At 35.5% G+C, this 13044-nt stretch overlaps 1 protein-coding gene across 7 annotated transcripts in view; it reads left to right on the top strand.

The window, feature by feature from the left end:
* Positions 1-13044, top strand: part of ERBIN (erbb2 interacting protein) — a 128591-nt gene that overhangs the window by 52568 nt on the left and 62979 nt on the right. For all 7 annotated transcript variants that reach the window (XM_077773578.1, XM_077773577.1, XM_077773575.1 and 4 more), the window contains exons 5-6: positions 11101-11179; positions 12641-12730. In XM_077773578.1, coding sequence (XP_077629704.1) covers positions 11101-11179; positions 12641-12730 — 169 coding nt within the window. The remainder of the gene's footprint in view (positions 1-11100; positions 11180-12640; positions 12731-13044) is intronic.

Below are 13044 nucleotides of genomic sequence, written 5' to 3'. Positions count from 1 at the left end.
TGCTTGTATTGAAAACCTGTTTTATACAATTCCATCAGCTTATGAGTGTTTTTGAGGAGTTAGAAATAATTTTTATTTAGTGTGAAAAGATTTAAGATGAGCACTCAAATAGTACAGAAAGGGTATGACCTTAGTTATTCCTGCCAGTAAACCTTACAATTTATTTTCACTATAAATTAAATTGATTTATCTATTCTTTTCTCCTCTTTCTCTTTGATTTCACATAGGTAGGCCCTCATCTGTTTTTTAAATGGTGGAATCAGTCCTTTGCCTTTTACTTGTTTCCATCTCTTTTTTTTTTTTTGTCTTAAACTGATATCTAAATGAAACTGCACTAGCTTGTAAATTTATTTAATTTTATCTTCCTTTTGTGACTAAAGTTTTGGTTTATTGTTAGCTTTTTATAGAAATAAAAGTTCACCAAGCTACTATCCCAAGTCATTGCAAATAGCTAGTAGTGTTCGAGAAGTTGTTACCTCTTGTGTTCAAATGGCCTGTCCTTCTTGAGGAGACTAATGGGGATGATGATTAAACATTCTGCCAAAGTAATTGATTGGGGAAGCTGTTTGGGAAGGGGAGATAAAAGAAATGAAGACTACCTACTTGTTAATTCATCTGTTTGAGCACATGGAATAGAAAGCCAGGAAATTATAAGAAAAACTAGAGAAACCAGAAAGAGTAGCTCAGATCTTTCTGATATGGGAATGCTGGAGAGGTTAAATAAGGCCTGCCTTTTTAACTGAGTCAAAAGCCCAGGAAGAATGAATTGAAAGTTCATGGTGAAAATGGAAAACAGTTCATTGAACCTGAGAAAATGTTATTGGGGACCAACTGCTGACAAAGACTCTTCACTTTAAGCTCAGAAAAGTTAAATTGATTATGAGGAAAATTACAGTTGGCTTGGGAAGTCATTTTTCTCCTGTGTTTTCAAATTTGTAAAATTACTAATTTGATTTTCAGTTGTTTTAAGTTGAGCTCTTTAAGATAATGAAAAAGAAAAACCTTGTGTTAAACTAACCTGGAACTTAAAAATATTTAGACCAATATCACAGCCAAGTATGTTAATGATGTAGCCTGTAACTGGGATGTGCACTCACTGTGCCTTACCATAGGCCTCATCACTCATTATGTTATACTTGGTCAAATCATACATCTGTTATCCTTTGGTCAGTATAATTATTTGAGTTTCCTGGTTTAGTCTGTTTTGAATGGAACTCCCTGTTTATATTCTATAATTAGGGCATTGGGGTATTGATGCACTTTCAGCAGAGATCACCAGGAACTGACCTGTGATTGAACAGTTTAGATTTATTACTTGATGCAGTGAGTAAAATCCCATACTATGGAGATCTAAGTGGTGTCTCGGGGTACTGAAGATAAAAGACTTATTATAGGATTTGAGCTTTTGTTTTGTGATTTGGAGGAAGGTTTAGAATATGAGGTTTTACTCTGGATACATTGCTGTCAAGAGTAGGGGTAGTTCTATAATTGGGAACTAGAATAAACCTTACCTGTTAGGGCATATTAGAGCCAGGCTTAAGTTGTAATTGGTAAAGAAACAGCAGACACTCAGTAGTTGGGAGAAGGAACTGTTTGATATTTTGTGTTTTGGACAGTGTTCGTATTTGTTCAGATGTGATTACATTTGATTGTGTTTGTTCAGACATGATTATAGTTGACCCTTGAATGATGTGGAAGTTAGGAGCACCAACACCCTACACTGTTGAAAATCTGTGTATAACTATAACTGTGTATAATCCCCTCAAACTTAACTAATAGTCTACTGTTGACAAGAAGCATTACCGCTAATATAAACGCAACATAACATACAACATATTTTGTATATGTATTATATTTTATATTATTAAAATAAAGTAAGCTAGAGAAAAAATGTTATTAGGAAGGTCACAGGAAAATACATTTACAGTACTGTAAAAAAAAAAAAAAAAGATCCTTGTATAAGTGGACCTGCACCATTTAAACCCATATTGTTTAAAAAGTTAACTGTAAAAATTTGCTTCTGTCTTAGTCCTTCGTCATCATAGAATGGCCTGGTCTGATGTTGATACTCTTTGAAATCATTTAGTTGAAGAAGAGAATACCAAAACCTCTCTTTGAATGCCAAGTAGGTAGTCCATAGTCATACGCAGGACTAGCTCATAGTACCAGGCCAGCTCCTAGATGTCAGAAGGTACATTCTCTGTCCCAGTAGTAGAGAAAAAGTTCTTCTATTACCAAGCAATAGTAATGTAAAGAGGAAAGCCACATTTTGTAATATCTAATCCAGTGTTTTCCAATATTAAGTTTGAGCAAGAGTCAAATTCTTATAAAAAGGGTATATGACAAAGAAGGAGCGCTATTCAATTGAAAATGAAAAAGGAACAGATATTTGAAATTGTTAGAGAATTAAGAAGTAACTCATGATAAAATTCAGGTTCTGCACACTTTAAAGATAAGATGAGCCATCTTTGAAGACTGGCTAACACAGGCATTGAGAGTAGGCCTCCTTGAGAAAGTGACTTGAGCAAGGACTTGAGAAGTTAGCCATGTAGGTATTTAAGGTAAGAATGTACCAGAAAGGGAACAGCAGCGTAAAGTTTGTAAGGTGCAAGTAAGTGTCCATAATATGTGTGTAGTAAGCAAGATGGGAAAATGAGAGGAATAGTGGTCGGAGAGTGAGAGCCTTGTAGGTAATAGTATGTTCTTTGACATTCACTCTGTGATACAGAATCATTTGGAAAGCTTTGAGCAGATCGATCAGAGCATGATCTGATTTGTATTTTATGTTTTATTAATTTTTTTAATGTTTTATTTATTTCTGAGAGAGAGAGAGAGCGAGAGACAGCATAAGCAGGGGAGGGTCAGAGAGAGAGGGAGACACAGAATCTGAAACAGGCTCCAGGCTCTGAGCTAGCTGTCAGCACAGAGCCCGACACGGGGCTCAAACCCACAAACCGTGAGATCATGACCTGAGCTGAAGTCAGACACTCAACCAACTGAGCCACCTAGGCGCCCCTGATTTGTGTTTTAAAGATTTATGCTGGTCATGTGTAGAAACATTCTGAGTACAAGGGTGAAAAGTAACCAGTAGGGATGTTATTTCAGTCACCTCTGATGATAGTGATAGAAGCACTGAGATGTGGACAGACTCTAGATGTCTTGAAGGCTGAGTCGACAAGATTTTAAGATGGACTGAAATGTGGAACATGAGATAAGAGGTAAAGATGCCCTCAGTGGTATTGATCTATGGTAGTGGAAGGATAGAGGTGCTGACAGTCAAGATGGGGTCATTTCTGGGAGTTTTAGTTTTTAGTGGAAAAAAATCAGGTCATGTTTTATTTAAAATAAGATACCTAATTATTCTCAGGAGTCAGCAGTTCTCAGTTAAGAGAGAATTGTGCCAGCTTTACATATATGGGAGTTGTCAGCAGAGAGATGGTATATACAGCTGGAGATTAGAAATAGAATTAGAAATAACATATGAAAGAAAAGACACCTAAAGAATGAGCCCTGGGGGGCAACCCAACATTAAGAGATGTAGAAGAAGAAAGGAAAGGTGCAAAAGATCCTGAGAAGGAAGACTACTTAGGATGGAAGTAAACCGGTGGGGTGAAAACATTTTTTTGGGCGGGGGTTGGTAGGGAGCTCAAATTTAGCTTCTCAAGCAAGAAAAGGAACCTTGTCTTAGTATCTACAGTCTTTAGCGTAGTGTCTTACACTGTGTTTAGTTGATACATATTTGGTGAATAATACAAAGTATAGGGAATTGCAGTTTGGGCCATGTTTTGAGATACCTAAGCAGTATGTAAAAGGCATTTGAAAATTTGTTTTTGAAGTTAAGGAGAGGGCAGGGAACCAGAGATACAGATTTGGAACCTGTAGGAATTGCAGTCATAGTAAGTGCAATGCTAAAAATTTGTAAAAGTAGAAAACCCATGAGTTTTTCAAAAGTACTTATTTATGGAAAAATTATTGCTATGTATCTGAAAGCTGAAGATGATTTAGAATTACTAATTTCACAGGTATGGATTGGTTACTTTTTATAAACCTTAAGCTATGGAGTAAAGTACTTTACATTTTTAAAAATATAAAATACATGTTTATTTGTAGAGGATGATAAAAACATTACTTTCCATTAAATATTAAAATTATAGAAATCTAATATAGAACTCTTGAAATTATTCCTTTTCCACATAAAAGTTTAGATCAGTAGAACATACACTATACTCATTGGTCTTTTTTCTCCTTAAGAGACTTGATCATGTACTAAAAATATTATAGCTCTTGGATACTATCTTTTATATAGACCATTTCATGATACTTTAAGGACTTAAAAAAAGGCCAAGGAAATGAGATATTTAGCTAAGTTTTAAATGAAGTGGGGTGCTAATGGAAACTGTGGAATGTCCTTCACCTGTCCCTCCTCTAAGTGTGGAGTGTTATATTTAAAAAAAAAAAAGTATTTGATAAGAATAATACACCACAACCAAGTGGGACCCATTGTAGATATTGAAAGCTACTTCAGTATTTGAAAATTTAATTCGTGTAATTCACCACATCAGTAGCCATATACCTAACTCAGTAATTCCATTCCTTGGTGTTCACACAAGAGAAATGAAGTGTATGTTCGTAGAGTGATTTTTTTTTTTAACAGATGTCTATAATACCTTTTTCATAATATTCCAAAGTCTTTGTCTTTTTTGCCCTTTTCTTCTGTGTCACTTGCTTTTGACCCTTGAGCACCACATCTACCCTGGAAGCCCTGCTGCCACCCCATACAATTTTTTGTTTGTTTGTTTTTGAGAGCAAGAGTGAGAATGAGAGCAAGCAAGTGGGGGAGGGGCAGAGAGAGAGAGAAGGAGACAGAGGATCCGAAGTGGACAACAAAACCCATAAACTGTGAGATCATGACCTGAGCCAAAGTCAGACACTTAACCAATTGAGCCTACCAGGCACCACCCCTAAATTTTTTAAGATATAAAGTCGGTTTAGCAAAGAGGTACTGTTTTAATCTATATTAAAGTTCTTTTAATGTATCCTCAGTAGAATTACCACTGGAGACCGATTGTCTCAAATTATTTAAAGGATTGATAAGAATTTAACTCCCAAAGAACTTGATTCGGTAACCTTAAATATTTCGTTGTTGTTACTTGAGAGAGAGAGAGAGTGAGCTCAAGCCAGGAGGCGCACAATGAGAGGGACAGAAAGAATCTTAAACAGACTCCACCATCAGTCCAGAGCCCAGACTCAGGGCTCGATCTCAAGACTGTGAGGTCATGACCTGAGCCACAATCAGCCTGAGCCAAAATCAGGAGTTGAATGACCAAGTCACTGAACCACTCAGGTGCTCCTTACATATTTTGTATGTAAATGAATGAGAGAAAAGAAGGAAGAAAATTGGTGTAAAAAATAGGGATGTTATGGGTGGTAAGTCAAATTTAACAAATGTTTGTTGTGCAAAAAGGTAAACAATACTAAATAATTACATGTGCTTAGAATAGAAAATCTAATCAACTTAAATAAAACCTTTAACCAGTAACAGAAGAAACACAGATACTATTAATTAATTGTATACATATACTAAAATGCTTAAGTGAGGTGTTAAATTTCTAGGTAAAAGGGTTGCTTTGTAGATCAGTATTTCCAATTTTGTGACTTCAAACAGGGTTGTTTTTATCATTAAGGAAATTCTTGTCCCCCATTCCTATTACCATCATTTTATTAAAAAGTGACTTTTCAGTCAAAAGAAAAAGAATGGATAGTATAGAGCCACTACATTTTAAAACTTAGATGAAATGAAAAATAAATTTCCAGAGTCAACTCAAGAAGCAGAAAACTTGAAAAGACCAATGCATACAGTATTATATTGGGTAGTCAGAAATACCATACCTACATTGAAAACAAGTTTGATTAAGCCTTAATGGAATTAGGATAATCTCTAATTTATAAAAAACTATCATGTAGATTAGGATAAGTGGGGAAAGTATACAACTCCATCCTTAAGGTAAAATACACTTTGGTAACAAAACTAGTAAAGACTGTTAGGACAGTCTCAGGTTAAGTACTCTTGATCTCTGCTCAGTTCTTCATCTCAGGGTTATGAGTTCAAGCCCCACATCAGGCTCCATGCGGGGCATGAAGCCTACATATGTACATAAATACATAACAAAAGTATTAAAAAAGAAAAAAGACCTGCTTAAATTGCAGTGTTGGGGATCCTATGCTGGGATGACAGGAATCACTCTGCCACAGATTTCATTCTCCATCAGGCTAGTCCTAGCAATCCCAGCCATGTCCTCACAGAGCAATGAGAATTCTGAGAGCTAGTGGAAGTTAGCCAGAACTTATTTAAACCTTTGATACTTCATCAGCTCTGTTAATGTTTCATGGTCAAAGCTGAACACGTGACTGAGCCCAGAATCAGGAAGAGGGAAATTATACTTAATATTATGATGGGAAAAGTTGAAATACCACATGGTAGAGAGTGGGATAGGGAGCAAGTCCATGAGTATAGTCAATCTATGACACATATCTGGAAATGAACTTAATAGAAAATGGGCCGTATAACCTAAATGGAAGAAAAGCATGAAACTATGGAGTAGGTCAGAAGGATCTAAAAGAAAAGATTGTCAAGAAACAAAACAATGAGACAATTTGGAATATGACAGAGGTGCCTCTACAAATCAATGGAATAAGGAAAACAACTATTTTGTAAGCATTGGAACAATGTTTAGTTTTGTTTTTAATGTTTGTTTATTTTTGAGAGAGGGATTGGGGAAGGGGTGCTCAGGATCCTAAGTGGCTCCATGCTGACAGCAGCAAGCCCAATGCAGGGCTCACAGTCAAGAACCCCAGAATCATGACACAAGTTGAATGAAGACTAATGCCCAAATGACTGAGCCACCCAGAGACCTATAGAACAGTGTTTTTATATGAGAAATAAACAAAGGTATCCTTAATAGTATGTGTTAAAATAAATTGCAAATGAATTAAAGACAATAATATGAAAAACAAGTTATCATTGGCAGAAAATGTGGGAGAATATTTTTATGACTTCGAGATAGAAAAGATAACTCATTTAGGATATAAGGAGCATAGTAGTAAGGGAATGAAATTTCTTTATGACAAAATATGTAAATAAAAACACATGACAAGGCGTGAGGAAAACTTGATATACTAGTATTTCTAAAGAATGCCTCCAGTCAATAATGAAAAGATGATCCAGTAGAAAATGTGTAGTAGGCAAAGTGTTCAAGAAGAATAAAATAAAAATGATCACTAAACACATGAAAAGGTATTGAATATCATTAGAAAATATCTAGGAAGTGTATTCAGTATCACTGGAAAATATCAAGAACACACCTAGCTTTAATTAATTTATTTATTTTAAATTTTTATTTATTTCTGAGAGAGAGAGAGAGCGTGAGCAGGGGAGGGTCAGAGAGAGAGGGAGACACAGAATCTGAAACAGGCTCCAGGCTCTGAGCTAGCTGTCAGCACAGAGCCCAACGCAGGGCTCTAACCCACAACCACGAGATCATGACCTGAGCAGAAGTCCGACCCTTAACTGACTGAGCCACCCAGGCGCCCCCTAGCTTTAATTTAAATTTAAGTTTCTATTATTACTGCTGGTGAGGTTCAACCCCTTATATTGGCATGTAAAGATAATAGATGTCAACAAGAATATGTATAATAGGGGCACCTGGGTGGCTCAGTCGGTTAAGCATCCAACCCTTGATTTTGGCTCAGGTCATCATCTTGCAGTATGTGGGTTCAAGCTTTGCTTCAGGCTCCACGCTGGTGACATGGTGCCTTCTTGGGATTTTCTTTCTTCCTCACTTTCTCTCTGCCCCTCCTGTCTTGTGTGTGCATGCATGCTCACTCTCTCTTTCTCTCAAAAATAAATTAATGAACTTTAAAACAAACATAGAATATGTATAGATGTTGTGGTATGAAATTGCCACCCTGGAGAGGAGTTTGGAAGGATCTAGTGACATTGATAACTGTGCCGTGTCCAAATCAAGTAGTTAAAAAAGAGAAGACAAAGGTTCTCCCTTCAAAAACCAAGAGCACACTTTACATACTGTATGTTAGCCAAATTGACAATAAACTTAAAAAACAAAAACAAAGAGCATGTATTCTTAGTTGTAGGCTGGTAAGTAAACTTCTAAAGATAGATAAATACATGTTAGCCTGCTTGACATTGTCCACATGTTCTCAGTTTTGTTGATATTTTTTTCATTCTATTTTTTTCCCTATGTTTCAGGTGGGCTAAGTTTTGTTTCCATGTCCTCTAGCTCACCAGGATTTTCTCCTACAGTATCTAGTCTTCGTCTTCTTCTTTTTTAAATGTTTATTTTTAAGAGAAAGAGCATGAGTGGGGATGGGGCAGTCAGGGGGCCGGAAGAGAGAAAGCGTGACATACAGAAGCAGGCTCCAGGCTCCGAGCTGTCAGCACAGAGCTCGACACGGAGCTTGAACCCACGAACCTCGAGATCATGACCTGAGCCTAAGTCAGATACTTAACTAAACTGACTGAGCCACGCAGGTGTCCTGTGTGATCTTTTAATCCTGTCCTGTGGATTTTTCATTTAGGTACTATATTTTTCATCTGTGAAGTTTCTGTTTATTTCTTAAATAATGTTCCATTTTTCCCCTTTAAGTATAGTAACTGTTTTTAAGTTGTTTCATCTGAGTCTGTTTTAGTAACTGAACAGTCAATAATCTTTTATAGGGAAACATTCCAAGCATTTACAAAAGTAGAATAATATAATAAACCTGATATACCTATCTGTCAATTTCAGCATTTATCAGTATTTTAAATACCTCCTATTCTGCCTCCATCCATATCTCCTATTTTGACATCTCTGATTGTTTTAAAACAAATCATGGATAACCTTTTTCATACATAAGCTTGTCAAGATGAAATCACTCTGTTGTCATACGTAAACCCAGCTAACAGTAATTCCTTAATATTATTAGGTATCCATCATTGTTTATATTCACTGATTTGAAGATTTATGTGAACTCAGTAAATTCCAACAAAAGTAAAAGTTCCTAAAACTGAAATTGAAACAATGGGTTATCTTGACTTTTAGAGAAATTGAATTTGTAATAAAAACAATGGTAATAAAACCTTCCCCTAAGAAATCATTGAGCCCAGATTTCTTTAATTAAAATTTTTTGAGATAATTATAAATTCCTGTACAATTGTCAGAAATATATAGAGAGTAGTCCTTTCTACTTGTTACCTAGTTTTCCCCCAGTGGTAACCTTTTAAATATTCTAGAACAAGATAGATACTGACATTGTTACAGTCCCCCAGTGGTACTCGGGTTCCCCCTTACAGAGACCTCAGTCTTTGTTTTTCCTTTTTTGACCTTGATAGTTTTAAGGTTAGTGGCCAGTTACATAGCGGAATTTCCCTAAATTTGGATTTGTTTGGATGCTTGCTTATGACTAACTTCATGTTATATATTTTTGGCAAGAATATGACAGTAATGGTATTGGATCTTCTCAGTGCATCGTAGATTAGGTGCCACATGCTGCTGCCGCTAACTGGTGAGCCTGACTTTGAAGCAATTTAAGTTGGTGTCTTTGAGATTTCTTCACTATAATTGCTTTTTTCCTTTTATTATTAATAAGCATCTTTTTTGAAGAAACTTTGAGACTATATTAATTTCCAATTTTTCATCATTATTTTACCCACTAATATTAGTGTTCACTGATGGATTTTGAGTGAACAGTTATTACTGCATTATTTGCTAGTTGGTGTTTTTTTTTTTTTTTTAAATGTTTTATTTGTTTCTGAGAGAGAGACAGCATAAGCAGGGGAGGGTCAGAGAGAGAGACACACACAGAATCTGAAACAGGCTCCAGGCTCTGAGCTAGCTGTCAGCACAGAGCCCAACGCGGGGCTCGAACCCATGAACCATGAGATCATGACCTGAGCTGAAGCCAGACGCTTAACCGATTGAGCCACCCAGGCGCCCCACTAGTTGGTGATTTTGTATCATTCATATTTCATCACCTGAAATTCCATGTTTGGCACTGTGGTAAATTTGCTTACTTAGAATGATAGTGATAGGGGCGCCTGGGTGGCTCAGTCACTTAACCGTCTGACTTCGGCTCAGGTCATGATCTCACACACAGTTCATGGCTTCGAGCCCTGCGTCGGCCTCTGTTGACAGCTCAGAGCCTGGAGCCTTCTTCGGATTCTGTGCCTCCTTTTCTCTGTGCTCCTCCCCCGCTCATATTGTCTCTCTTTGAAAAATAAACATTAAAAAAATTTTTTTAAAGAATGATATAGTGATGAGATTTAAAGAAGTTTAAATGATCTTCCGGTGTCAACCATGTGGAATAATGATACTGTATCAGTATAGGAATGAGTCTTAACAAACAGTTTTTGGAATATTTGAAAAAGCTTTAACATTCTTTTAGTTTGGATTACAACGTTGCTACTTAAAGTTTGTGGGTTATTGTTCATAAATTATTGTTCGTGTATTTTTGCTGAGATAGTTTGTGAAAATAAGATTAAGTGCTTAGAAAGCTAATTGTAATTTGGCTTGTCACAACGCTTGTGGCATTTTACAGAAATTTTCCTCAGCAGCTGCCTTCAGGCCTATCTGCTGTCATATCATGTGTAGATTTTTTACCTCTTCTATCTTCAGCTTTGTTTTCAGCTTAGTCATTATATATATACACATGTTAGGGTCCACCTAATCCGGCGCCCAGCATTTAAAAAAGTAATGCATCTTTTTACAGCAGAAAAATAGGAAGAATGCTAAGTTTTCTCCATTTTGTATCCTTCACATCATCAAATAGAGAAGGCACTAACTAATTTTCACAAGAACTAAGGGGAGGAAAGGGTGGTAAAATTAGTAATTGATGGTTATAAAGAGGCACATGAAAAAAATGAAAGAGAAAAAAGAGGAATCTTTGTAGTGGTAATTCTGTTAGGCTGATGTTGGTGTCAGTTTATCTAGATCCTACTTAGTTGGTAAATTTTGAATCTGCAGGCATATGGTAATTAATTTTGTTATTATTTTATTTTTTATAAAAGATCCTTTTCATTTGATTGTTGATCTTTTCATTTTCTAGGAATACAGGAATTTCCAGAAAATATAAAAAATTGTAAAGTTTTGACAGTTGTGGAGGCCAGTGTAAACCCTATTTCCAAGTAAGTTCTCAATTCAATTATAAGTTAATTTTGGGAATAAAACGTCTATGAGATAGTAGTAGAAAATTACTTTTCTGTTTTAATGATTAGTCGGTATCGGCCTTAAATGTGTACAAAATTTCAATGTTAGATTAAAAAGAAACCTTTTAAATAATTTTTCTAACCCCATATTTTACAGAGGTCAGTTAGACAGCCAGAGAGATAATACAGCTGTTTTGTTCCAGGTCTCGCAGATAGTTTGTATCAGAAATGAGGCTAGAATCCAGGTCTCCTTATTCAGTGATACTTGCAAAATGTAAGAATATCTTCACTTACAAATCAGCTGTGCAGCATGCTAAACCTTTCGAAAATAATAAAAGACACTGAAAGATCAAGAAGGTAAAAACAACAACAAAAGAAAAACCTTGTGATTGGTTGCACCATATACAAGAGGTCATAAGTATTCTTTGATGATGGTAATGGCTATAAATAGAATGCTTTCCTGACACCAGAGCTGTTAAATTTTGCAAAAATGGAATGGTGAAACAAAAGATGAATAGAGCATAGCTTAGTATAGCTAAGTCAAACACTAAAAGCAAGTTTCACGTATTACAGTTCTGTTTTTTAATGAGTTTTCCGAACTGTGGTGCTTCATTTGCTCTGGTAGATGAAGGAATGTAACATAGAGGAGAAACAAGATCAGTCAAAGAGTGGGATGTCTCACTGCCAGAGAATTTTGTACTTGTTAAAATCCAGGAAAAACATGTATAGATGATGATTTATTTTCAGCTGAAAATATTACTCTAGCATCCAGTTCTAGATCTGTAATTTAATTTGCAAACCAGGGGAAATAAAGATAAAGTTAATACATGTATAGGTTCTGAGATGGCCTTAAAATACCATTTAGCTTTTTTTTTTAATAATTTCTTTTCATTTGTTTACTATAAAAGTATGCAGTCTTGACTTAATTATTTAAGGGCCAGATGTTGAAATTGAAAATAACATAAACCTAATGGCTCTAACCTAATGGCTAAAGCCCAGGGTTGCTACTAAACAGAAGCAGAAGATAGCCTACCCACTAGAAAGAATTATCCAGCCCCAAAAGTCAAAACTGTCAAGGTTTTGAATTCTTTATCTGGTCCTTTGGACTGACATTATAAGACAAATTTTAGTAGTGCCTGCTGATGTCATAGTTATGTACTAACTACATTTCTGTGTATTTTGGTTCATTAGACTTGATCTTTTTGTGCACATTTTATCCTCTTGAGATGAATACTGTCTCATTCCCTTTTTACAAAGAGATGAAATTATAAACATTGAAACGGGTAAATTATTACAAAAGGGAAATCTTTGAGGATCCTTCATAAAAGTAAAAAGGTGACGATGATCTGTTAAGAGCATGTGCTGGTTAGTTCTTAGATTTGGTAAGAGACTGAAATTCTGTGTATTAGTGTAACTTAAATTCTGATATATTTTGTATAGGCTTCCTGATGGATTTTCTCAGCTGTTAAACCTAACCCAGTTGTATCTAAATGATGCTTTCCTTGAGTTCTTGCCAGCTAATTTTGGCAGGTAAGTTATGGTTTCTTCTAAAACCTTTTCTTGTTAAGTCTTAAAAAGTTTACAGAACAAGTTGCTTCAGTTATACTATTAATTACACTTTCACAGCCTCTTGATTTGTAATTATTTCCAACCAGTATGGTTTTTACACTTTTTTCACAACTTGTTATTTTGTTTTTGAATTTATTTTCCGAAGTAAATAATAAGCAGTGAATATTGAGAAGAAAAGATAATATAAGACTTGAATTGGTTTTTTAAAGTATGCAGAAATGGTTTAAATGTGGGTAATTTGTGTATATTTGAGATACTGAATGCTTTTTTCTTAA

The sequence above is a fragment of the Crocuta crocuta genome, unplaced genomic scaffold (assembly GCF_008692635.1).
Source record: "Crocuta crocuta isolate KB4526 unplaced genomic scaffold, BGI_CrCroc_1.0 scaffold383, whole genome shotgun sequence".
Classification (NCBI taxonomy): Eukaryota; Metazoa; Chordata; class Mammalia; order Carnivora; family Hyaenidae; genus Crocuta; species Crocuta crocuta.
Note: the sequence above shows the minus strand (reverse complement) of the source record. Positions and strands in the feature narration are given on the sequence as shown.